This window comes from Orycteropus afer, unplaced genomic scaffold (assembly GCF_000298275.1).
Source record: "Orycteropus afer afer isolate SDZICR_OR568_19922 unplaced genomic scaffold, OryAfe1.0 scaffold00247, whole genome shotgun sequence".
Lineage (NCBI taxonomy): Eukaryota > Metazoa > Chordata > Mammalia > Tubulidentata > Orycteropodidae > Orycteropus > Orycteropus afer.
In genome coordinates, this window is record NW_006921834.1 from 2,258,234 (window position 1) to 2,283,368 (window position 25,135).

Consider the following 25,135-nt stretch of genomic DNA (forward strand, 5'->3'; position numbering starts at 1 on the left):
TTATAATATATAATATTATATATTATATAATAGTAAAAACCACCCCTCAGAAGGAAGGTTGGACAATCTACTTCCATAGTGATACCGCCTCGAAAACCCAAGGAGGGGTCGCTATGAGTTGGATCTGACTTGAAGGCGCAAAACAACAACAACAACACCATTATTATTATTATGGACATTTGTTTTGTTGTTATTATCATAAACATCATTTAACTACTTAATACTTCAATAACCTCATAAGGGAGGTACTCTGACCTCATTCTACAAATGAGGGAATTGAGGCCTGGAACAAGGCCTTGCCTGAGATCACAGGGCCAGCAGGTAACCAGGCTGTCCCAACCAAGTACCAACACTAGGCATGTTATATCTTGCACAATAGTGATAGCCATAGCCCCCCAAATCACTTCTTACTGCTCACTGAGTGCTCACCACGAGCCAAGCACTGATTCAGACATATCTTGTTCAGTATTAGCTGTAATCCTCATGACACACCTGTGCAGTAGATGTTATCCATTTTACAGATGAGCAAACTGAAGCATCAGTTAGCACACAGAGGAACCAGGCCTCGGGCTAAGCCCCGTGTGGCATCATGTGCAACCCATGCACTTAACGAGCCACTGTTTCAGTGTTCTCACGTTTACTTCACATCACCTGGGGATCTTGTTTAAATGCAGACTCTGCATGAGCAGTTCTCTCAGGGAGTTGCTGAGACACTGTTTCTATAAGTTCCTTCAGGTGGTGCTGAAGCTGCTGGTACGTGGATCATACAGTGAGTACCAAAGTCTGCAGCACCTCTCAGTCCCCAGTCCACCTGTCCCTAGCCTGCCAGGACTCAGAGTCATGGGTATAGCTTTGAATGCTCAATGACCTATTTGCATGATTTGCAGATTTGCGATTTGCATGAGCAGCCCACTCTCCCCTTCTCAGGGTCAACCTGATCTTCTCATGATCTGTGCTCTCTGGTCTCCTGTAGCAGAGATCCTAAGGCCAGCACCCCCTGAGGTTGACAGAGAGGACCTGCCTGTCTGGGAAGACTTACGGCAGGAAGGTGGCTTTCTTCCCTATCCAGGCTGGGGGCCACACCTCCTTCATGAGCTCGGCTGGATGGGGGGACCCCAGAACTTCACCCCTGCATCTAGCAGCAGCCTTCTGGTTCATCTCTCCCCCTGAGCTGGGGATAGTGGTAGCATGGAACGTTCATAACCCTTGGTCTTCTATGCCACCCACACTGCCTGGTCTCTTGAGAGGTCTATGACATTATATATTTACCTCGAGGATAAGTAAGCCAGCCCCTCACCTACTCAAGGAAGCCACATCTCAGAGCTGGGTCCTGTGTCCTTCTGGCTGAGGAAGAACTGGGAGCCAAGATGTCCTGGGTCCTAACTCCCTACATATTTGATTAGGAAGGAACAGCAGTAAAGAGCTCTCCTCCTTGCCATCATCTAGGGACCCTATAGGAGTTCCTGCCCCCTGAGTGGAGGCCAGGAGGCATTACTGATGGAGTCATTCACTCTACAAATACCTACTGCATACTTCCCTTGTGTCAGGTTCTGGGATGGACATTGTCCAGAGGAGGGGTCTGGACAGTGATCAGAGAGGGAGAGGGAGCCCTCTGCCCCATCAGGACCAAGAGACAAGGCCAAGAAGACCTTTCCTGGAGTCTGGAGCTGAGGAGTTCTGGAGGAGAGATGAGGGCCCCACCCTGGCTGAACATGTGGGGCCCAGGCTGCAGATGGTGACCTGGGCAGATTGCCACATCTCTCTGAGCTCATTTTCCTTCCCTGCAAAATGACAGTGTGAGGCTGTGTCAGCAGGGATAAGTAAGAATCACCTGGAAGCTGGCTAAAAGTCAGATTCCTGGGCCCAGCCTAGGAGAATCTGATCTGGGAGCTCTGGGGTGGGAACTTAGCCTTGTTCCCCTAAACCCTGCCACAGTTCTGATGGCTTCTGGGTAATGGGACTGGAAGGCTGGTGATCTTCTAGGGTTCCTTTTGAAAGCCGAAGGGCATCTATGCAGCCTCCTAAAGGCTGAGAACATCATCATCATCGTAGAGCTTGTCTTGAAGGCTAGGACATTCCAGGGCCCCTCTTGCTGATTCACTCACCAGCCTGTGGTTTTAAGTGGTTGATACTCTACTGTGCTAGGCATTGTACTATATTCATTTATATCCAACAAGTACTATCATCTCAACCCTAGGAAGGAAACCAAAGCCCAGAGAGGTAAGTGGGAGAATCCTGAGGTCTTTCTATTCAGGTTCCCTGTGCTTTGGATCCACAGCTTTCTTTTCCACTATGTGTTGGTTTCTCTCCTTTGGATGCACAAAACCCTTCCCTTTCCCATGTCCCTCCCCCCCTTTCTCCCTCTCCCAGTCATCTCTAGTTCCTAACAATCTAAAGTGTTTTCAGAGAAAGTCCTCATCAACCCTTTTCTGGGAAGTCCTCCCTGTCATCTGCCCTAAGTCCCTCTTCCAAGGGAGTCCATCTTCTGGTTCCTGCCTTATGGGTACAGAGAAGAGAGAATGACAAACATGACTTTTCTGTCCCTGGTCCTACCTGACACCCCCTTGCCTCCCTCCCTCTTATCCATCACAAATCTTTGCCCCTCCTTCCTTTTTAGGACTTCAGAATTGTTCCTTTGGTTTATAACAGGGGCAAAAAAAAAAAAAAAAATCCAAAGGAATCCCCAGGGAGAAATCATCTCTGATCTCAGCAGGAAGGATTGAGGTTAGATGTCTGGGAGAACTTCCAAAAAGCCAGCGCTGTCCTGAAAGGAGCGTGTGGATCCAGGGCGAAAGATTGGTCTGTCCCTGTGGAGGCTTACCTCTTCCTTACTCTACTTCCACCTCTTCTGTATTGGGTTTGGTTTTGCTCTTCCTTCTAAGGGCTCCTACCCTCTAAGGGCTCCTACCCCCATGCACCTTCTCTCCAGGAGATCTTGAGTGGAGTTGGGAAGGGCAAAACCCATTAGTCCCAACTGCACACCCCATTCCAAGTCCAGAATTCCTGCCCCACCTCCCTCATGGACCAGCTCCTTACCCACAGTTCCTTGCCCCACATACTTGAAAAGGAGTTTTGAAGACTCTTCCTAGCTGTTCACATATAGAACATTATTATGTCATTTCATTCTCACCACACTCCTGTAAGGTACTAGTGGGTGGGGGCAGTTATTTAACCCTTTTCTACAGATGAGGAAACTGAGGCCCAGTGGGGGAGGGGAGAGCGTACCCAGTGTCACTTACCTGGAGAGTGGCAGATTAGGGGTTAAAGCGGGTTATCTCATCTTCCCTTTCAGTGTTTTCTTTGGTCCCTGCTCCCTCCTGATCAGGATCTGCCTGCTGGGTCTCTCACTGAAGATGATGCACAAGAGGGGCTGTCCCCCGACATAGTGGCACTGGACTCTGGCTCTGACCTCATGCCGCTCATGCCTCTGTGTGACCACAAGGGGGCTCCGGGACCAGGTTTTTCTCCTTTCCTCAGGAGCAGCAAAGATTCCCAGCAACCCCAACACAAGGGGCCCTTTTCGGAATGACAATGCGGTCCATCCTCTGGCTTCCGTCACTGAGCGTCTCCGCCAGGCTGGAAGAACACCGGAAGGGAACGCAGCCTTTGCTTCTCATAATCCTATTTCTCTCAGTCAGTAAGTCCTTCCAGCTGTCTACACTCAATTACTATTGCTACTAGGGGGAAGAGAAAGGGCTGAGTAAGCCATCTTTCTTTTTTGCATGACCACCCCTGCTCCAGGTTTGAAGGGAAGTTTTCTTCCTGGTCCCCTGACCATTACAGCTCAGACTCCTGCTTTCTCATCATTGCTGAGGACTGTATAGGCAGCAGGAGGAAAGATGTGAGCCAGACATCAGGAGGGACTTCCTGACCTAGGGAGGCCACTGGATTTGAGTATCTAAGGGCGGAGGAATACAGGGAAGTTTCTTGTTCATCTCGGGTGAGGCTGTGGTCCTGTGGGGCTGGGGGGAGTCCTCTGTGATCCACTCTCCCACATTCCCCCGTGTATACTTCCCAGTAGGTTTAGAGGGCTGGGTACAGTTACTTGTCACTGTGCTCCTCTCAGCTTCAGGAAACCATGGAGGTTGCTAAACTCGGGCTTTGGGGATGGGGAAGAGATCCATGTGGTGTCTTTCAAAGGGGTTGATAGGGAAACATCTGGAACACTCCCTTAGTGACTGAGCTCTTTCTTGCATCTACTTATGTGTGTTCAGAGCTCCTGTTAGGTCTTCAGATTCTTGGATTGAGCATCATCAACCTAACAGGCAAAGACTGAGTAGATGCAGGGAATTCCCTTCCTAGAATGGGAGATGACACTCCAACTTCACACTCCTTCTTGGCGGTGTTGAAGTGGCTGATCCCCCTCTATCCTCTGCACCCTGACTTACCCAGTGGGCAGTGAAGTGTCCTCTGCCTCGTTCCTGTTTGTCTTCAGTGCTGAGAGGGCCCTGGGGTTGTGGGAAGAGCAGAGTTTTGGGGTCAGACCCCACCTCATGGAGGCAAATGGCTTGCCTTAGCACCTCCATCTGTAGAGTGGGAATAAGGACTCCTATCTCTTCCGGTTGCTGTGAGCTTGTGAGATAATGTATGTGAAAGGGCCTCAGGGCTTCGAGGGGCACAGTAGGTCCTTCCATGGACACCACTCCCCCACCCCACCTCAGGCAGCCTCCTGACTCCTGGAGAAGGGCAGATGTGTCCATGTCTCAGACAGGAAAACAGGGATAGGGGTGAAACTATGGCCAAAGGCCAAGATCTCTGCTGGATATACTGGAAGGTCAAGCTTTGGGCTCCCTCCTTCCTTTGCTTCTCTGTTGACTCTCCTCATTTGTCCTTCCTTGGTCTTCTCTCCCTCTTCTCCCTCTGTCCCTCACCCTGCATCCTTCCTCTCCTCCCTCCTTCCCTCCCACCAGCCTGCTTGCTTGCTTGCTTCCTTTCATGTCTCCCTTTCCTTTTTCTCTTCCCTGGTTCAGCTCTACTGCCTCTGTTTCTCCACCTTCCTCTCTCCATTTGTTCATTGGTTAACCATTAAGTTAAATGAAAGGGATTATTTAGAAGAACATACATCCTGCACCCCTGCATCACCTCCTGAGACTTCTCCTCTTGCATTTTGCCCAACATCTTGGTCTTCTTGACATCCCCAATAGATTGATGGAGAAGGAAGGTCATGAAATGTGGTTCAGTTAAAGGATATTGTGCCTCTCTCTGTGTGAGCTCTGGGGAAGAACCTGAACAGGATGTGGTGGTCCCTGCCCTAGAAGGATTGGAGGGTAGGGAGGGAGCTAAGCTGTTAGCAGCAATGTGAGGACAAGTGCTGCTTCAGAGGCTTAAATACAGTGAGGAGCAACATCATCGAGGAAGGATCCACAGAGGAGGTGGTAGTTGAGCTGAGTTTTGAGGGATGAGCTGGAGTTTGCCGAGTTCACAAGGGGCTAGAGAGAAAAGCTATTCTGGCAGAGGGACCAATTCTGCCAAGAAAGAGCTAAGAGAAAAAAGGAACTGCCAATAGCTCTGTAGGAGAGGATAGGAGGCGGGGACATTGAGAGGAGTGCTCTCATTCCCTCCCTACTGGTTGGTTATACTGCCCTGGGAAATTCACTTAACCAATCCTGGGCCTTGGTTGCCTCATCTATCAAATGGGAATAATAACGTACTACCTAGGAGCCTCAGTGGTTCAAGCAGTTTTCTATAGGGTGCTAACCTAAAGACTGGCAGTTTGAATTCACTCAGTGGCTCCACGGAAGATTACAGCCAAGAAAACCCAATGGAGTGGTTCTACTTCATGACACATATAGCCACCATGAGTCGGGGGCCAAGTTGATGGCAGCTAACAACAACAACAATGCCTTATCTACCTGGAGACAGGTAAGACAGGTGCCTTCTAGCATTGCAAACTGCAGTTTTATGATCACTCTGGGTTTGTGTGACTAAGGAAGATTTAATGGAAGAGGAAAGCTTGGTGCCTGTGTCCTTAAAGGATGGCTAAGATGGTGGCATAGTGCCTAAGGCATTTGACTGCTAACCAGAAGGCTGGCAGTTCAAACCTACCAGCTACTCCTCGTAACAAAGATTGGGCAATCTATTACATAGAGATATCGCCTCAGAAACTCAATGAGGGGTCACTATGAGTCTAATTGACTTGACAGCAGTGAGTTTGGTTTGGTTTTGGTTTAAGATCCAGTGAAATAGAGCAGGATAGGGAGGTCTGGGGTGGACCATGGGGACAGGAGTCAAAGGCAGGGCAGTGAAAGTCATGTCTGGAGCACGTGTTTGGGTAGAGCACAGGGTTAGAGGCTGGCACTAAGGTAGGGGAGGAGGCTCCACTGGTAGGGCAGGAATGGGTCTTGTGCCAGCAGGAGGTGTGTAAGAATGACTCAAGGGCACCACCATGGGAGACCTATACTCATCCCTCCCCTTTCCCCTCCTTTGCTTCCAGAGGCCAGACTGAGCTGGAGAGAGCCTGTGAATCCAAAGGACCAAGTCGGTAGGGATGGCTGGGAGTTGTTGTTGTTGTTAAGTGCTGTCGAGTCGTTTCCGACTCATAGCGACCCCATGCACAGCAGAACGAAACACTGCCCGATCCCGTGCCAGCCCCACAATCCCTGCTATACTTGAGCCCATCATCGCAGCCACCGTATCAATCCATCTCGTTGAAGGCCTCCCCCTCTTTCATCGACCCTCCACCCTACCAAGCATGACATCCTTCTCCAGGGAATGGTCCCTTCTTACAACATGACCAAAATAGGTGAGACGAAGTCTGGCCATTCTCGCTTCCAAGGAGCATTCTGGCTGCACTTCCTCCAGGACAGATCTGTTTGTTCTTTTAGCAGTCCATGGTACTTTCAGCATTCTCCGCCAGCACCACAACTCAAAAGCATCAACTCTTCTTCGGTCTTCCTTATTCATTGTCCAGCTCTCACATGCATACCAGGCGACTGGAAATATCATGGCTTGTGTCAGGCGCACCTTAGTCCTCAAGGAGATATCCTTGCTCCTCAGCACTTGAAACAGTTCCTTCGCAGTTGACTTTCCCAATGCTACACATCGTCTAATGTCCTGACTGCTGCTTCCGTTGGCATCGATTGTAGAACCAAGCAACGTGAATTCCTTGACAACCTCAATCTTCTCTCCATTTATTGTGATGCTGCTCATTGGTCCAGTTGTGAGGATTTTTGTTTTCTTTATGTTGAGATGTAATCCATACTGCAGACTGTATTCTTCAACCTTCATCAGTAGGTGCCTTAAGTCATCCTCACTTTCAGCAAGCAAAGTTGTATCATCTGCATATCTCAGGTTGTTAATGATTCTTCCTTCAATCCTGATACCACGTTTTTCTTCATATAGTCCAGCTTCTCGGATTATTTGCTCAGCATATAGATTGAATAAATGTGGAGACACCACACCAGACAGAGGAACAGTCAGCCACAGGGACCCAGGTGGGGGGGATACGAGAGGTCTCCAACAGCAGGACAAACTTGTCTGTCGGTTTGTCCTACTGTGGTGACATGTAGATGTGAGTTTTGAGGCTGAGCCTCTGGTGTTTAAAACCCAGCGAGATGCACCTGGTGCATAGGTAACAGCCCAGTTTATAGACTGAGACAGACTAGGAAGAAGGAAGAGGCCGTCCACTTCTGAAAGAATTGGCCAGGGAAAACCTTATGAATAGCAAAGAAACACTGTTTGGCTGGGAGTTAGGAATGTGCAAATGAGATACAAACAACTCCACGTGTGTACAGTGTGTGCCTTGGCCTTAGGTCTGACTTGTCTGGGACTGAGCCACAGGAGGCAGAGTCCAGTTCCTTCAGCCTTCCCAGCCCAGGTACTTCCTGCCTCCCTCCTGAGCCTGGCCAGAAGTGGGGACAGAGGCTGGGGCTGTTCTTTCCGTCCTCAGGGTCCTTCAGGCTGGATCTCTTGCCCTTCCTGTCCGTCCCTGGAAGGTTGTCCTGGTTCTCCTGAGAGCCTCCCAAAGCTGAGCAAGAGTGTGAGGGACACCAGCAGAAGAAATATGGCTTGAGACAGAGCCTGGGACAGAGGGGAGACTGAAGGGTAGGGGATAGGGAGTGGAGAGGCCCAAGGAAAACAGAAATTGCCAGGAAAATGAATAGATGCAGACCCAGTGAGCAAAAAGCCCCAGAGACCTGGAGAGATACATTCCAGCAGAGACCTTAACTGACAGACAGATGGAGAGACGACAAGAGCTCTTCTCATGTGTCCTGCCTGGAACATGCCTAATGCTGCCCCTGTCAACCTCCTCTGGCCCTTCAGCCTGTCCCTAGCTGATGGTCCCTTTGTCTGTCTAGCTCTTTGTTTGTTTGTCTCTTTGTTTGCCTGTCTCCTTCCCAGATCACCTTGCCTTCTTTCTCCCTCTGCTGACTGCCAGTTGGTCTGGACCTCTCTGTCTGCCACTGCCCTCTGTCTTGTTCATCTCTCCATGGAGGGAAAGCTGCTCTTTGGGATCTTGGGACCCCCACGTTCTTGCTTCCTGGTCTTAAGAAGGTTTTTGCCTTTCTTCCTCCTGACTTCGAGTCTCATTTCCTCCTTTCTGAGGCAGCCCCAGCCTCTGCCTCCTATCATGTTTGTAAGCTTCAGGAGTGTGTGTGGCAATGACTATATTTATGATTTCTGACAGAGTGGTACAAAAGATTAATGCATTGGAGGGGCAATGGCTGCTCTTCAACCTTTCAAAGACAAAATAAGAAGAAAATAATGACTACAGCATGAGGCACAGTGGTTAGATATCCTGAGGGACTTCCCAAAAGGACAGTGTGGGAAATACTAGAGCTGGTCAGCTAAAAGAAGTTAAACAATCACCTTCATAACCCGCTGTGGAGGAGCTCTGATGGCAGGAAGATGGGCAACAGGACCTCCCCCAGAGTGTGCAATCTAAAGCAGGGTCTTTTGATGTAAGGTAGCAGGGGCTTGGATGCAGAGACTATGGTACCAGCCCTTGCCATCATCTACCTCAGGCTCCCACCTGCCTACGTGGTGGCTGGAGAGAGGGCCCCAAGGGGAAAGGGGTGTGGAGCAAGTGCAATTCATCTCTCCACCTCCACCCTGTTTCCCCACCATCTTTCCAAGCTCAGGACCACCTTGCCCCCCCCCCCCAATCCATGAGGGATGGCTGCTGGGGATAGAGTGATGTATGTAACGCAGATAAAATGTCAGCAATTCTAAATGGGTCCGGAGATGCAGCCATTGGGGGGGGGGAAGGGAAGAGGGCGGAGCAGAAGGGAGGGAGAGAGGAAAGGAAAATGAGATGTGGGTCCTCACCAGGGAGGGCAGCAGGGGCAGACAGACCCCCCAAAGGCCAGAGGAGGGGTGGGCCCAGGCAGCAAGAGCCCAAATGAGATTTTGAAGAGGGAGCTGAGGGTAGGGGGTGGAGGAGAGGAGGTGGCGGCGGGCGGGGGCAGCGGGCCGGAGCTGCTGATGTATAGCGGTTTCATAACTTCCTCAGTATTAAAGGCAGGTTCATGGGGAGGGCAGCGCCATTAATCACCAGGCTGAATGGGGCTGAGATTTGCTGAGAGGCGCGCTTGCTGTCTGCTGCGCCTGCCCGGCTCGGGGTGGGAGGGGGCATGCAGGGATACCCCTCCTAAAGGAAGGGGTAAGACCCCAGGAAGCTACTCTGGGTTGGGCAAGTGGGGCCTTGCCGGTAGGGGAGGGGAGGAAATAGGGGCTGGGGTCCCTAGAAGGAAGGAGAAAGATGAGGAGGGTTGTGGCAGGGGCTAGGGGAAGAGGGGAAGGGGCTGGGAGGAATGATGGGGGCAGCGTCTGAGGGGACCCTGGGGGGAAAACTGGGGCCGGCCGGGAGGATTGTGCATTTGAACATGAAATTGATCACATGTAAATATAATGCAAATGACATGCAAACGAGCATGGAATTTCTCTAGGTCCACAGCTCAGGCATTCTCTTCCTTGGGCTGAGAATTGGGGCCAATTTGCATCCAGTTCCCTGTCCAGTGCCTTGTTTCTTCATTATTAATATTTCCAGAGGGAGAACTCAGGGCTCACTTGTTAAGTGGTGGGGAGCCAAGGTGGGACTGGTCCTTTGGGCTTCCTGGGAAAGGGTGAAGTCACCCCTGAGAATGGTAACATCGGGAGAATTGACATTCTTGAGTGATGATGGTAAGACTCCTGGGTTCCATGCCTGAGTAGATGGCAGTCAGAGAAGTAGAGGCTCAGCAGTGAGGCAGAAGGATGGAGAGAGACAGACAGACCCCAACAGCTTGGAGACAGACTGTGAGCAGGTAAGACAAGGATGTGTCACATGCCCTGAAGTAGACATTGTTATCCTCTCTTGCAGGTAAAGAAATAAATGATCTGCCCAAGGTCACAGAGCTGGTAAGTGCTAGACCTTAACTCCAAGGTTCCTATTTGGCAATTCAGTGCTCTTTTTGATGTATTGAAAATGCATCTCTGAATGAACTAAATGAAATTAGAAAACAGAGATTCATTTTTTAACAGGTTTTTGTTGTACAAGACAGTGGGCCCATGCTTAGGAGAAACAAGACTGAATGTTGACCTCTCAGTCCAGCAAGTGCCATAAGGCATTTTAGAAGTAAGTGAAACACTAACCAATTGGTGACAAGAGTCATCAGAGAGGCACAAAGGGAGGAGCACAACGGAATGCTTCCAAGAGGAGGTGGCATTTGACTTGGGCTTCGGGGAATAGGTAGAATGTATTCAATGGCAAGGATGGGGTGGGAAGAATGTTCCCAGCAAAGAGATCAGCATGGGCTATTAAGGCGAAGACAGGAGAGGATGAGGAAGTTGAGTTTCGAATGGGTTGGAGCATGGGGTAGCGTAGGAGTGTGAGGGAGGCTAAGCTAAGATGGTAAGGGGCGTCAGAAATGAGGGGGCTGGAAAGGCAAGCCAGGGAATGTGGATGTTCCTTGGATGCTAGCTGGGTGCAGGGAGCAGGGTAAACCATTAATTCAGTCATTGTTTCAGTCAGCAGACATTTACTGTACACCCACCAGTGGCCAGAGCTGCCCTGGTCGCTGGGGATGATGCAAAGATCAGACAGGTTCCTACATTCAGGAAGTTCAGACTCCAGCAGTGTTCTCATCTGTAAAAAGGAGGTATCAATAGTATGTCCCTCACACTTTACTGTGAGGATTACATGAGACAATCCATGTAAGTACCTAGGGTGGTGTTTGGTGTAGAAGGGACACTCGGTAGTGGTTGTTTTGTTGTTAGCTCCCATCCAGTAGGCCCCTGACTCATGGAGACCCCCATACACAACGGAACATAACACTGCTCCGTCCTGTACCATCTCCATGACTGTTGTGAATTGGACTGGGTTTCCATGGGCTGAATTTTGGAAGTAGATTGCCAGGTCCCTCTGCCTAGTCTGTCTTAGTCTGAAAGCTCTGTTGAACCTGTTTAGCATCATAGAAACACACAAGCATCCACTGACAGGTAGTGGCTGCATATGAGGTGCACTGGCTGGGAATCAAACCCAGGTCTCCCACATGGAAGCTGAGAATTCTACCACAGAACCACCACTCCCCATCCCCAGTAAAATTCAGCTATTGCTATCTGCTTCCGCAGGAGCTCTGGTGGTATAGTGCCTAAGACACTTGACTGCTAACAGAAGGCTGACGGTTCAAACCCACCAGCCACTCCTTGGAAGGAAGGTTGGGCAATCTACTTCCGTAGTGACACCACCTTGGAAACCCATGGAGGGGTCGCTATGAGTTAGGTCTGACTCGATGACACATAACAACAATCTACTCCCGTAGTGATACCGCCTCAGAAACCCAAGGAGGGGTCGCTATGAGTCGGATCCAATTTGACGGGCAGTGAGTTTATTATCATCCTGTTCTGGTGGCATAGTGGCAAAGACATTTGACTGCTAACCAGAAGGCTGGCGGCAGTTCAAACCCACCAGCAACTCCACAGAATACAGACTGAGTGATCTACTTCCGTAAAGATTTACCACCTTGGAAACCTAAAGAGGGTCACAATGAGTCAGAATCAACTTGATGGCAGTGAGTGTGGTTTTGGTTTTATCATCATCCTTAGATGCCCTGGTGGCACAGTACCTAAGGCATTTTGACTGCTAATCAGAAGTTTGGCGATTCAAACCCACCGGTCAGAGTGGTCAGAGTCCGTGGAAGGAAGATGAACAATCTACTTCCGTAAAAATTCACTGCCTTGGAAACCCAGTGGGGGTTGCTATGAGTCGGAATCAACTCAACTGCAGGTTTTTTTTTTGTTTTTTTTTTTTGATATTATCATCCTTACCCCTGTTCTGAAAGGGGTGGAATGGAGGAGGACAAAGACAGGGAAAGGGGTCAGCAGCCCATTATAAACTTTGTGGAGAGATGGGTGGGGGAGTGTGGGTGGGAAAGAGGAGACAGATTCAAGAGGACTGCAGGGGCAAAAGTAGGGAAGTAACAGAAACAGATAGGGGCAGGAAAAATGTGGGCTGGGAGTGCCACAGGGGGAGGGGCAGGGCTAGGAAGACTAATCCTTGGTTCAAGTCCCAACCTTGCTGGCTAGAGGGGAGTTGGAGGTAGGCAGGGCGTGGCAGGGCAAGGCAAGGGCATAGGTGTTCTATAGCCTGGAGGCTGGAATTCTTGGGTCTCTTTCCCATGTGGCTGCTTGGTGGTCCCTTTCCCAGCCTCATCTTGCCTCCTTTTTCTTAATTTGGCCCAACCTGTGGGAAATGCTCCTCCCACTTTGCCAAAAGTCTAACTTTCATCCTTCTTGGTGCAGGACTTGGGGATCACTCCAGTCCCCTTGGCTGGATGTCCATCTGATGTCTGTGTGGTCCCCTCAGGATAATTGCTCTGGACAACTCCAACACCACTCAGACAGATTGTCCAGCCTCCTGGCCCCGACATTTCCCACCACTGCATCAAGCCAAATTACTCACCCCCCCACCAGCCCCAGGCTCTGGCAAAATCCGATTAGCGTGAGGAGAAAGCTGCGCTGAGCTGACAGCTCCTTCGATAATTGCTTCCCAAGTAAGTGATGCAAATCAGCCTATCCAGCCTGTCTCCCCTCCTCTCCTGGGGACCCAAGTGTCCAGGCCCCAAAGAGAGGAAGGCCACCTGAGCTGAGGAGGTTTGGGAGCTCTAGTTAAGTGGCCATCAGTCCATAGAGCTAGGCTGTGCTGCCTTAGGTCTGGTGGCAGGGACAGTAGGTGAGACAGGGACCCTACTGGCTGTGCATTTCTGTCTTAATTGAGAGGATTTTATTCCTCTCCTAACCTCATGCCTTGAAGGAGAATCTTATGGACCCATTCCCCACCAAGACAGAGGAGACAGAGATACAGAAACAGGAAGATGACTGAGGCTGGTAAAAAACAAATGGGTGAATTCTCAACTGGTTCGCCAATTCTGGGAGGAGTTGGAGAAGGGAACTGTAGGACCCATAGATAGCTGCCTTCATTGTGTGAGGAAGACACTGAGGGTTAGGTCTCCACAGCAGGGCTTTGAACCGGTTCATTTTCATTTGACCTCCTGCTGAGACCTTGCCTTTCCACCCAGATATACTGAATCAGAATCTACATTTTAATAAGATCCCCGGGTGTTTCTTATAGATCTTATTGATCACAGGCCCAACATACTTAGGCAGCCTAAGGAGACTAAAGGAAAACCAGAGGAGCAGGTTAACCCTTTCTTGCTTGGGATTGGCCCTAGTTAGAGGCTGATGGCTGGCTGAGAGCCCATCCCAGGCCTGGCTGGCCCCAGCCTCAAAAAAAGAAAAAAAAAAAAAAAAAAAACAAACACTAACACCCAAACTCACTGCTATCAAGTTGATTCTAACTCATTTTGACCCTCATAGGGTTTCCAAGGCTGTAAATCTTTATGGAAGCAGACTGCCTCATCTTTCTTCTAGGGAGCTGCTGGTGGGTTTGAACCACCGACCATTTGGTCAGCAGCCAAATGCCTTAATTACACCACTAGAGCTCTAGGGAATCCAATAATACCTCATTCTTATGTATACATAGGAATGACCTGAGGATCTTGTTAAAATGTAGATTCTAATTCAGTATGTCTAGGCTAGAAATGCAAATTATCAGCAGGTGGTGGAATGGTAATGAACCTGTTTTAAGCCCTGCTCCATCGAGCTGGAGTGGGGCTGTGATATATCTCTGGAGGCTTGGGAGTCTGAACTAACAAGATTTATGTCAGTCCCTAGGAGGGCATGTCCTTGGGGTGCAGTTGCCCTTGCTTACCCTACACATCATGGAACCCTTCTTTTCCCCTAAATCTAGTCCCTTTTCAGGGCCTGTGTCTCTTCCTCACCTCACACCTTTCCTGCCTACATCTTTATCTCAAGCTTTCCTTCTCTGACCCCCTCATCTCATCTCCTGCTGACTTTGGAGACGGAGAAAAAGAACTTTCCTTGTGATCTTGAACTTCTAGCCCCCAAGCCTAGCCCATGTGAGTGACTGTCTTTGTTGAAAACTTTAGGAATGAATTGCCCGATCTTATCCCTCTGTGCTTGTTTGTCTATGGCCTGGATCTTGGGCCCTGAGATCCAGCACCTGCCTGAGACCCTGGCCCATGGTTGCAATAACAATTAACAGTTATAGGACATGACATCTGTGCTAGACATCGTACTAGGCATTTTATGTATTAAATCATTTAATTATCACTGAAGAAGACATAGGTTACAGTGATTATCCCATTTTACAACTGACTCACTGAGGCACAGAGATGTTAAGTAACTTGTCCAAGGTCAAACACTAGTACATGGCAGAGCTGGGATTCAAATCCACGGAGTCTGATTCCAGAGCCCACACTCTCTAAGTCTCTGCTTTGTCCCCTGCCCTCTCTAATTCTCCCCCCACCCACAACAGTGTTCTTTTCATGTTTGTTGGACTGATGGAGAACAGCTGTCTGGTGGTGTGGAGCTGGGGGAGGTGGCTGCACCAGAATCCTCTTGAGGTTCCCTAAGCCATAAATGGTGGGAGCTGACAGGGTACCTGAGGAGAAGGAAGCGTGTCCTCAACTCCAACCCCTAATCCCATTTTCTGCAGCTGGAAGTGCTGCAGCAAGACAATTCTCCCTCCCTATTGCGGGAGCTAGGGAGACCGGGGAAGTGCAGAATGACCTGCCTAGCCTGAGTGCTTGGAGCCAGAGCTAGGACCTCCTTAAGCCAATAGATGGCGCTCGTGGCCCAACACAGCTCAGGCAGCCCTTGGAGACCAAAGGAAAACAAGAGGAGCAGGTTAACCCCTTCTCGTCTGGATTCTGCTCTAGGAGCAGGTTGATGGGCTGCTGAGAGCCGATCCCTGGCCAATCCTCTAGGCCCTCAACCAAGCCACAGCGTGGATTTGCTTCTGCCCCTGCGTCCACAGGTTCTCTCTATAAATCTGTTAGCTAAACCTTTGAAAACCTTCTAAAATGCCAGGAGACTAAGAAAGGGACAAGGCAGATTAGGAAGCCTCCACCCTATGTTTCATCTCGCAGGCTCTATCTCTTGAAAGTCTCTGGGTCTCTGTTTCTAAGCACCCCCACTCCCCTTTGAGGAGAGCTCCTCACTCCCATCTTCCCTGAGAGGGACTCACCAGGTGGGGAGAAGCAGCATGGACTAGAGGCAGAGAAGGCCCCCTTATCCTTCTGGAGTCACTATAGGAACTCACTGTGGGCTGCCTAAGCCTCAGTTTCTTCCGGCTAGACTACCTAGCTGTGGACTTCCTGGGGCTTATATGGAAAGAAACATTTATCCAATACTTTCAGGAAGTAATTGGGAGGAGGCATGCAGAGAGATCTCTACTCACCTGCCATTCGTTAGTGTCCTGTCTGAAACTTTCAGTTGGAGGCAGACTGGGAGTGTGGAGGGTCTGCCAAGATAATAAACTGGAAGTGACAAGAAAGTGGCTTAGGGGTAAGGTGGTCAGGCAAGCTTGCCCAAGGGATGGTGAGCCTCCAGAATTCTTAAGCAATAAAATTACACCACAGTGGTGTTCCCTCCCCTGCCCCCCATTTTTTGTGACGAGACACACAGAGATAGGGGAAATAGATACACAGAGATTGGGAAAATCTGCGATAGGTTTCTTACACTCTAGAAGCTTAGGATATTCTTTCTTTATTTTTGTTGTTGTTGAGAATATACACTGTACACATCAGAACATATACCAATTCAATGATTTCTCCATGTACAATTCAGTGACAGTAATTAAATTCTTGGAGTTGTGCAACCAACCTCACCCTCCTTTTCCAAGTTTTTCCTACCCCATTAATGTAAATTTGCCACCTCCTAGAAGCTTAGGATATTCTCATTTCAGTTATTCCAGAAAATGGAGCAGAGACAGTGAGATGTACATGAAGGATACAGAAAAAAAGCTATAGAAGAGACTTAGAGAGATAGAGATACATTTGCACAGATTGAGAGAGAATCAAAGACAGAAAGCGGGAGAGAATCTGGTACAAGTTAAAGCTCAGGAAATAAAAGGCTTTGTGTGGTGGATGATTAATTCCATCTCCACAGTTTGGCAAGGGTAAGGGGGTGTCAGAGCTCTCTAAAGCTCCTGCTGCACCCATTAAATTTTTGTCTGTTGGTAAGAGACTAGGGGAGACTTGGAAAGGGTGTTGCCTCCGTGCTACCTCACTTTTTCCTGTTCTGGAGTTCATTGGTCTTTTTCATACCACCTGGAGGGAGATTTTGCATTTGTGATCAGAATCCTGGCTATGCTGAAGTGTGTGTGCAGGGTATGAGGGTTGAAGGAATCTAGAAGATAACTGGCCTTAGGGGATTTCAAATCTAATGAAGTCTTACAGTCACCATACAAACGCAGATGCTGATGCAGGGAAAGGGCAGAAGTAGCAGCACAAGTTTGGACATTGGTATGGGGACGGGGAGGTGGGGAAAATACTGTGGGGTATAGCCGTAGGGTTACAGTTGGTCAGAAAAGACTTCCTGGGAAGGGTACTCAATGGGAAAGATTTGGAAAAATAGGAGGTTATAGGACTGGGCAGATAGTAAAGCAGAGGAGAAAGAGAAGGCAAGTGGTAAAGCTGTGGAGATGAGGCTTGGACAGTAACGGAGGATGGCAGAGTCTTAAAGTCTTTGCTACAGAGTGGTTAGGAGATGCCAGAAGTGCCACTATGGATGTCTTATATACAGTATTGGCCCTTGTAGGGCTACAAAGGAGAGGCCTCCTCTTTACTTGGGCAGTAGGAGGGCCAGAAGTGATCTTTAGCCATTATTAACACCTTTCAAATAGATGAAGGAATGGAGATGATTGATGCTCCCTGATTCAGAATCCCTTTGTGAATATACTTTCTGAAAAGTGATGCTCTCTAGGGTTAGAATCCAGGATTTCTGAGTTCTTTACAGAGTCTGGCTTCTGACCTGCCAACACCCCTTGATCTTGCTCTGATGCAAACAATAAACTACAACCCCCAGAGTCACCCACTGCTAATTTAGCGCACCTTCCGGGAATTTGACTATTTCCGGCGGAAGTGGCCGCGCTACGCCAATCTCCTTCCCTAACCAATGTAGACTACGATTCCCACCGTCCTCCGCACCTGAGGGTGGGGAAAGGAACCGGAAGCCGGATGGGGAGTGTGTTGAGGTGAGGAAATAGAGGTTGGGAAGCTGGGGTGTCTGGGGCGGTCGGGGGCTGGCAGGAGTCCTCCGGTGGAGGCGAGCGGAGAATCTAAAAGTCTCTTTTGGGGCCTCTCGCTCTGACTGGGACTGGCTCCGGCTCAGGGAGTGCCGAGCCCACGGAGCTGTCCGGGAGGCCTGCGAGATCAAGGCTTTCCCATCGGGCGGAGCCCGCGGGGGGACGCAGAGGTTTTGGGTAGTGCCTTAGCGTTCGACCTTCTTGGATCCAGGAGGGATGGGTCTTTTTGAGCCCATGCTGTATTATATTATTAGTAAAAATGGCTTGAAGATTTGTGGTTCTGTGAAGATCCCTGAACAGGGGAGTGCAGAGAATGCCTTGTATTCTTTCTTCGCTTCCTGGATTTGGTATCGGAGAACCTAGGTAGCCAGACTTACTGCTGAGTCTACACGGTGTTTATGTTTCCACATGGAAACATCTCCGAAACCCACTGGCATCGAGTCGATTTTGACTCATAGCGACCATATGGGATAGTGGAACTGCCCCATAAGATTTCCAGGGCTGTAAATCTTTACGGAAGCCCACCACCTCATCTTTCCCCCACTTATGGCGCCTGGTGGGTTTGAACCGCAGACTTTTTGTTCGGCAGCCAAATGCTTTAACTACTGCTCCACCAGAGCGCCTGAAAAACATCTCCAGACCCCCTCATTTTGGCTCTCATGAATCCAAAGACCTGCATGTTCTATGTATGAGTTTGTACCACTTGCACAGAAGTGGTCATTTTGTCCTTTGTTCTGCCATCAAGACTGCCCTGAATCCCCTTAGCACGGTCTTCACTCCAGTTTAATTCTTTAGAGAGAAAGCTTGTTCATTTTCTAGTGCTCGTGTGCCATTTCACATTTGTCCCACATAACAGTCCTTCAGTGCACCTTTTAGCACTTTAGAAAAAAAAAATTACTTTCCTACTTTATTTTCAGCTGTCCTGAGTCTGGCTGTTCTGTACTCTTGAGTGGTGAGAGATTTTTGCTGAAAGTATGCGGAATCATAGTCACCCTTCCCTTCCTTTGCACTTAATGTGATATAATGCTGTAACTTGTAAAGTACCTCCCTTTCTTAAATCCATGGCTCTTGGTGACTTTAGAATTTCCCATTTCTATTTGGCTCCCGTAGTGAGTGTTTTGTTCCGGACATTAAAGTTCAAATCGCACTACATTAACAGCTAGTTGTTTGGCCTCACATTTATGAGCTTACTGAAGGCCTGGTCTTTATCTTATTAATTTTGGATTTCTTCCCCACCAAGAGATTGCCACAGTACCTGGCATGTAAAGACTCAAATACTGAAAAAAATAGATGAGTAAACAATGGTAGGTTGGTGGTTTTCATTTCATGGGAGACTTAAGTGACTTGCACAAGAGAACCTGCTTAATTAGAGATGAAGATGAGACTAGAATTCAAGTTGATTGGCTCTCAGCCCGTGGCTTATGCTATCAGATCAGATCTTGAAATTCTGGAACACAGAAAATAAGGCTCTGTCACTCTTGTCTACCTGTCTCCAAGACAGGTCTCTAAAAGTCAAGGAGAATAGGCCTAACTTAAGATTTGAGAAACATCCCAGAGTCGAAGCAACCAATCCACTAATGGCATCGCTTGGCGAGATGCAAAGTGAGGTCACTAGAGGTGTATGAGTTCTTTACAGACACCTCAATTTTCGTGTGACCCCAGCTGGTTTTCAGTAGCCATCTAGACAGATCAACAAGACTTCCCCTGAGATGAGGCTGGGGAATGATTTTCAAAGTTTGGCCCCACTTTTCCACATCCCCTAGGCTAGGGTCAGAGAACAGATTGGCATAAGATGGGTCTGGGGGAAGAGGTCACTCTTGGTCCAGGAAGGAGATTGAGAGGGAGGAAGAAACTGCAGTCCTTGCCATATGGGAGGCCCAGATTCAGTGGAAGCACACTCAGAGCTAAGCCTAAGTCTGTGAACAGCAAGCAGAGTGCAAAATGGGTAGCTCGGCCTGGAGTGGACTGGGTAGAAATGGAGAGGAGATACTAGGTAAGACTTCTTGGTAGAAGGTAGTTGGTAGTTTTGAACAGGAATTAAAAATAAGAACTGAGAGACCTGAGGAGGTGTTTGTTGAGTATGTAATAAGGGCTAGGGCCCTGGAGGTACTGAGAGAAACTGAAGAACAGAGCATTCTTCCCAAGTCTAATTGGGTATGAATTCTGAAGAAGCCACTAACTGTGATACACAGTGGTTCTCAGTCTTCATGGACCATCAGAATTGCCTGAGGGAAGTTTGTTTAAAATACAGATTCCCAGGCCCTACACCAGCCCTACTTGTTTTCTAAGATGTCTGGGAAGTTATGACAGTGTTCTGAGGTCTTTGCCAAAGGGATGATATGAGCTGCATCTTGAAGGATGGATATGATTGGGATATGTGGAGAGGTTGGGCAGTCACATTCTTGGTTGACTGGATTTGAGGAATGTATTTGGTTGAGTTTGTAGAAGTGGTATGTACAGAGGATTAGGTGTTGGGATAAGAAAAGCATTTTGAAAGTGTGAGTGGAATAGTCAGGCTGGGGCACTGGGTTTGTACTCACGTGGTGGGAAGGAAGGTTGGAATGGCCATTACAGCTTCCAAAACTGGCTCACACACACTGCCCCTCCCCTCATGTACACACAACACCTCATTCTGTCTTTATGTCACCATTATGAGGTAGAAATTATTCTTAATATTTGGATGAGGAAACTTGGGGCTCAGAGAGATAATAGTCCCTTGGCTATGGTCATGTAGCTTGTAAGAGTCTATTCTGAATCCAGTAATCTTTCTACTCACCACTGTTGTTGTGTTGTTGTTATTTGTCATCGAGTCGGCCCCGACTCATAGTGACCCCTCCTTGGATTTCCGAGGCAGTATCACTACAGAAGTAGGAATGCCCAACCTTTCTTCCGAGGAGTGGCTGGTGGGTTTGAACTGCCAGCCTTCTGGTTAGCAGTCTAGTGCCTTAGGCACTATGCTACCAGAGCTCCTTCTACTCACCACTGGTGATTCTTTAATGTGAGAAAGAAGCTAGCTGGGATTGAGGGGACCATGGGTTGCAGAATTAGCAAGGTGGATGATTTAACCAACTATGGCAAGATGGTGTGAGTGGTTAAAAGCAGGGCTTTGAACCAGTTCATTCAGGTTCTTTCTGAGAATTTGCATTTCCACCCTGGTTAGAGTGAATCAGAATCTACATTTTAACAAGATCCCCAGTTAATTATATATAAGAATCATCTGAGGGTCTTATTAAGGAGCTCTGGTAGCACAGTGCCTAAGGTATCTGACTGCTTACCAGAAGGTTGGTGGTTCAAACCCACCAGCCACTCTGCAGAAGGAAGACTGGGCAATCTACTTCTATAAAGATTTACTGCCTAGGAAACCCAATGGGGGTTGCTATGAGCTGGTGGAATCCACTTGGCAGTGGTTTTGTTTTGTTTTTTTGGAGAATCTTATTAAAATGTAAATTCTGATTCTGTGTGTGTAGGGTAGGGTGGAAATGCATATTCTCAGCAGGGGATCAAACTGGAATGAACTGGTTGGAAGCCCTGGATACTGGAAGTGGGGAAGGGAAGGGTCCTATATTACGGAAGAAGAGGTGAGTCCACTGCTGCCAGGAGGCTGGGGGATGACTACCATGGTCTCTTAGGGTCCCCTTTGAGCCCCAAAAATGGTAGTAGGAGCCCTGGCCAGCATAGCTCCCGCCTACTCTGGGCCTGAGGGATGATGGGGCCTCTGTCCATTGTCATTTTAGGTCAAAGTGGCATGGCCATGCTCCAGGCTTTCCCTCTGGGACTCCTCAGTGAGCCTGCAGGTACCCTGATGGAGCCTCAGCTCTGCTCTCAAAGCCTAGCTGAGGGCTTCCTGGAGGAGGAGCTTCGACTCAATGCCGAGCTGAACCAGTTGCAGTTCTCAGAGCCTGTGGGCCTCATCTACAATCCTGTGGAGTATGCGTGGGAGCCACATCGCAGCTACGTGACCCGCTACTGCCAGGGTCCAAAGAAAGTGCTCTTCCTGGGCATGAACCCAGGACCCTTTGGCATGGCTCAGACTGGGGTAAAGAGTCTGGCTTCCCCTGGTCGCTGGAGTGGGAGGCTCCCAAGATGGGGATATTTGGCTGGGTGGACTGTAGAGATTTGTGTACATGGCTGTAGACATGTATGAGCCCTCTTCCTCTGCTCCCCATTCCCATCCAATGCACACACTGGCTCCTGCGGTCTCACTCTCCCAGCCTCTCTGCCGGTAGTTAACCAAGCACATTAATGGTGGTTCCGTTTCCCCTGTGAACTGTCCACTAATTGCCTCTGAGAGCCTTTCCTTCCGCCAGCCCCAACCCCATCCATACCTTACCTTGCCGGAACTCCCCTCTCCCTAGAGGGGAGTTAGACTTGGGGCTGGGCTCAGGAGAGGGACCAGGATTACTGGGTCCTCAGAGGAGATTAGTTGACAGGGCTACATGTGGGAAAAATGCAGGGCTTTCAGGCATCCTGGGTCCTGTTTTCTTAGCTGAGGTGAAGCTCAGAGTGGAGCCGGGCTCCAGGACCTGCCTGCTTTCCTTTCAGACCAGGATGAGTGACTGCCCCTCAGTGGTGGTGCTTGGCAGGTAGGGGGAGGGGAAGAAGCTTCAGGGCAAGAGGCTCAATCGCTTTTATTGACTCCAACTGGGTGATGAAAGATGATCGATGATGATCGATAGAAATGACAGCCTGAGGCTTGGGGCTGGGAGGGCACCCAGAGAGCAGTGGTCAGCGCTGTCCTTGTGCCTCCTTTAACCCTGGCTACCTTTCTGTCTCAGGCTGCCTATCCATCCCCAGTGCTGTCCATTATGCCCCAAGTAGGGCCAGATACCCCAACATTCTCTCTGCACTTGGTTGTGGTGGTTAGTGGAGGTAGAGGCAAACAAGTAGAATCTTCTGGACCACAGTCTGAAATGAAAAATGGAAGGATGGACAGCATCAAACCGCAGGGCCAAGGGTTGTGGTCTCAGGCCTTTAGGTGGGGAGCTGGGGGGATCCAGGCTGTATCCTCAAGAAGGGTAGAAAGGTGTCATTTGGTCCAGAGCCCAGGTGTCAGGTCTCCACTTTGGAAAGCTCATGTTTCTCTTTCCCCACAGGTGCCCTTTGGGGAGGTGAGTGTGGTCCGAGACTGGCTGGGCATTGGGGGACCTGTGCTACCCCCTCCCCAAGAGCACCCTAAACGACCTGTGCTGGGACTGGAGTGCCCACAGTCAGAGGTGAGCGGTGCCCGATTCTGGGGCTTTTTCCGGAACCTCTGTGGGAAACCAGAGGTCTTCTTCCATCACTGCTTTGTCCACAACCTATGTCCTTTGCTCTTCCTGGCTCCCAGCGGACGTAACCTCACCCCTGCCGAACTGCCTGCCAAGCAGCGAGAACAGCTTCTTGGGATCTGTGATGCGGCCCTCTGCCGGCAGGTGCAGCTGCTGGGGGTGCGGCTAGTGGTGGGAGTGGGGCGGCTGGCGGAGCAGCGGGCACGGCGAGCTCTGGCAGGCCTGATGCCAGAGGTCCAGGTGGAGGGGCTTCTACATCCCTCACCTCGTAACCCACAAGCCAACAGGGGCTGGGAGGCAGTGGCCAAGGAGAAGCTAAATGAGTTGGGGCTACTTCCACTGCTGATGGAATAAGTGCCCTGAGGCCTAGGCATAGGACACATTCAAGGTCCCCAAGTCTCTGCAAGCAGATGACTGCACACCTGGCTTGGAGCAGCAAGGTCTTCCTGGGCTCCCTGGCTGCTGGGAGACATGTTCATTGATCTATTCAACTGTCCACCAGCCTCCCTTGGCAGTTTTGACACTACTCCTGCTCCCGCTCCTTTACCTTCTTGCTTCCTTTATGTTCCTTTGATCCTTGTTCCTTTTGTCTTGTAATCAGCAGAAGGTGGGCTTTGCTGCACCTGCAAACTGCTCTACCTCTCTTTCCTTGAGAGCCTCTATTCAGCTGAGAGTGACTTCTAAGGTCATATTTGCTGTTCAGAGAAAAGATCCTTCCAGGATCCCCACCCTTCCTCATAGAACAGCTGCCTTTAGCTGACTCCCTTCCTTACTGGAACCAGGACAAAGCATGGGGCATGGATGTTAAGAGTGAATTTCTTGTGGGAGATTAAGGCTGGATCAGAGGACCAAGTCCATGTGGCTAAGTAAAAAGGCACTGGACTTAGAGTCACTGCCTCCCAGCCCTGGATTTGTATCCTCGCTCTGAGACTTGTGCACTGTGAGGCATTGAACAAGTTGATTAACCTCTCTGAGCCTCAGGAGCATCATCTGTAAAATGGACATTCCTAATTTGTGGAGTCACTGAGATAACACTCGAAAGTGCCTTGCATCATGCCTGTCACATGGATGCTCATAATGAGCATACTCTTCTCCTTGCTTTCTTGCCTCTGGGTGGGGAAGGCATTTCAGTGCACTAAGAGGGAAGCCTCTGCTCCTGAAGACCTTGCCATGGGGGAATCAGGGCCATGGCCTGGGTGAGGAGCCAGTTCTTTCCCTGCCAGAGATGGACCAATGACTTCATGAAAAACCCACTCTGTGATTTTTCAGTCTAAGCATTAAAAGCTCCTAAACTTTTTTGTCTTGGTACTTCTTTTTCCTTCTTCATGTCCGGGAAGGAGGTGATTGTTTAGATTTTCCCCGCTCTTCACTATTTGCAAAGAATTCTTAGGCAGCAGGTGTCTGTAAACAGACCTTTAATTACCTTACCGCAGCTGCAGGGTCTCTGTTAGGGGCCTGTCCAGTAGTTTGTCTGAAACTCCCTCGGAGTACTGTAGGGGGCAGGTAGTGGTGGATGAGTGCCTGGTATTTCCAGTTAACTCAGTTCTCATGTCTGTAGAATGGCCGGTCAGGGTCCCCCTTTGGTAAGGAAAAGAAAGTGAATCAAGTTGGAAGTAGAGCAGGTTTTGAGACCAACCTAATGAAGAGCACATGATCTGACTGTCTCCTGGGTTAGTCATTTCCAACTTTCAAAATTAACAAGATTTTTAGTAACAGTCTCTTCTGTAGCCCTTCATCCCCGTGCTTTTCCTCTCTGCTTTCAGTGCTCTAGAGCTAAGAGTGAGTACCCTGTTTGCTGAGCACCAGATTAAGCACTGTAGGGTAATTGCCAAGAGATAGAAGCCATTGTTACCTTATATGTATAGCTGAGGTGATCAAGGAAGGCTGTCTGGAAGAGGTGGCATTTTAGATGGCCTTAGACACTAGGAAAATTTTGGAGAGCTTAGAGAAGAACGTCATGTGTTCAAGGGATGGCAAGTAGATTAAAATTGACCTAGTTGAGAGAGAAAGCTGGAAAGGTTAGTTGTGCCAATTTGTGAAAAATCTTGAATGGTAGACTATTCTTTTGAGAATTTGCAGTCCAGTAGGGCAAATGAACACAGAGACTATGAGTGTAAAATAGGTAGAAGCCCACAGATAGGGATGAAGGGCTAGCCAGAGGAGGCAGTGTAGAGGCAATAAGTTCAGGAATGGAATGGAGTCCCAGGGGGACAGCAGGAACTGAATGAAAGCCTAGAGTTGGGGTGAGAATTTTGAGAACAGGAGGTAGAGGTAGGGTTGG

General features: G+C 49.2%; 1 protein-coding gene across 1 annotated transcript; it reads left to right on the forward strand.

The window, feature by feature from the left end:
- The first annotated feature begins 21,293 nt into the window (after positions 1–21,293).
- SMUG1 (single-strand-selective monofunctional uracil-DNA glycosylase 1) lies at positions 21,294–23,208 on the forward strand. Its single transcript, XM_007949482.2, has 2 exons — positions 21,294–21,623; positions 22,681–23,208. The coding sequence occupies exons 1-2, from the start codon at positions 21,294–21,296 to the stop codon at positions 23,206–23,208; spliced, it is 858 nt and encodes a 285-aa protein (XP_007947673.2).
- Positions 23,209–25,135: the final 1,927 nt, after the last annotated feature.

What these genes read in the sequence shown, in the direction of transcription:
- SMUG1 (XM_007949482.2), top strand. Translation starts at nt 21,294, where the DNA reads ATGGGGCCTCTGTCCATTGTCATTTTAGGTCAAAGTGGCATGGCCATG. An exon ending in TTGGCATGGCTCAGACTGGG is followed by an intron (nt 21,624 to 22,680) that starts GTAAAGAGTCTG and finishes CTTTCCCCACAG; the next exon opens with GTGCCCTTTGGGGAGGTGAG.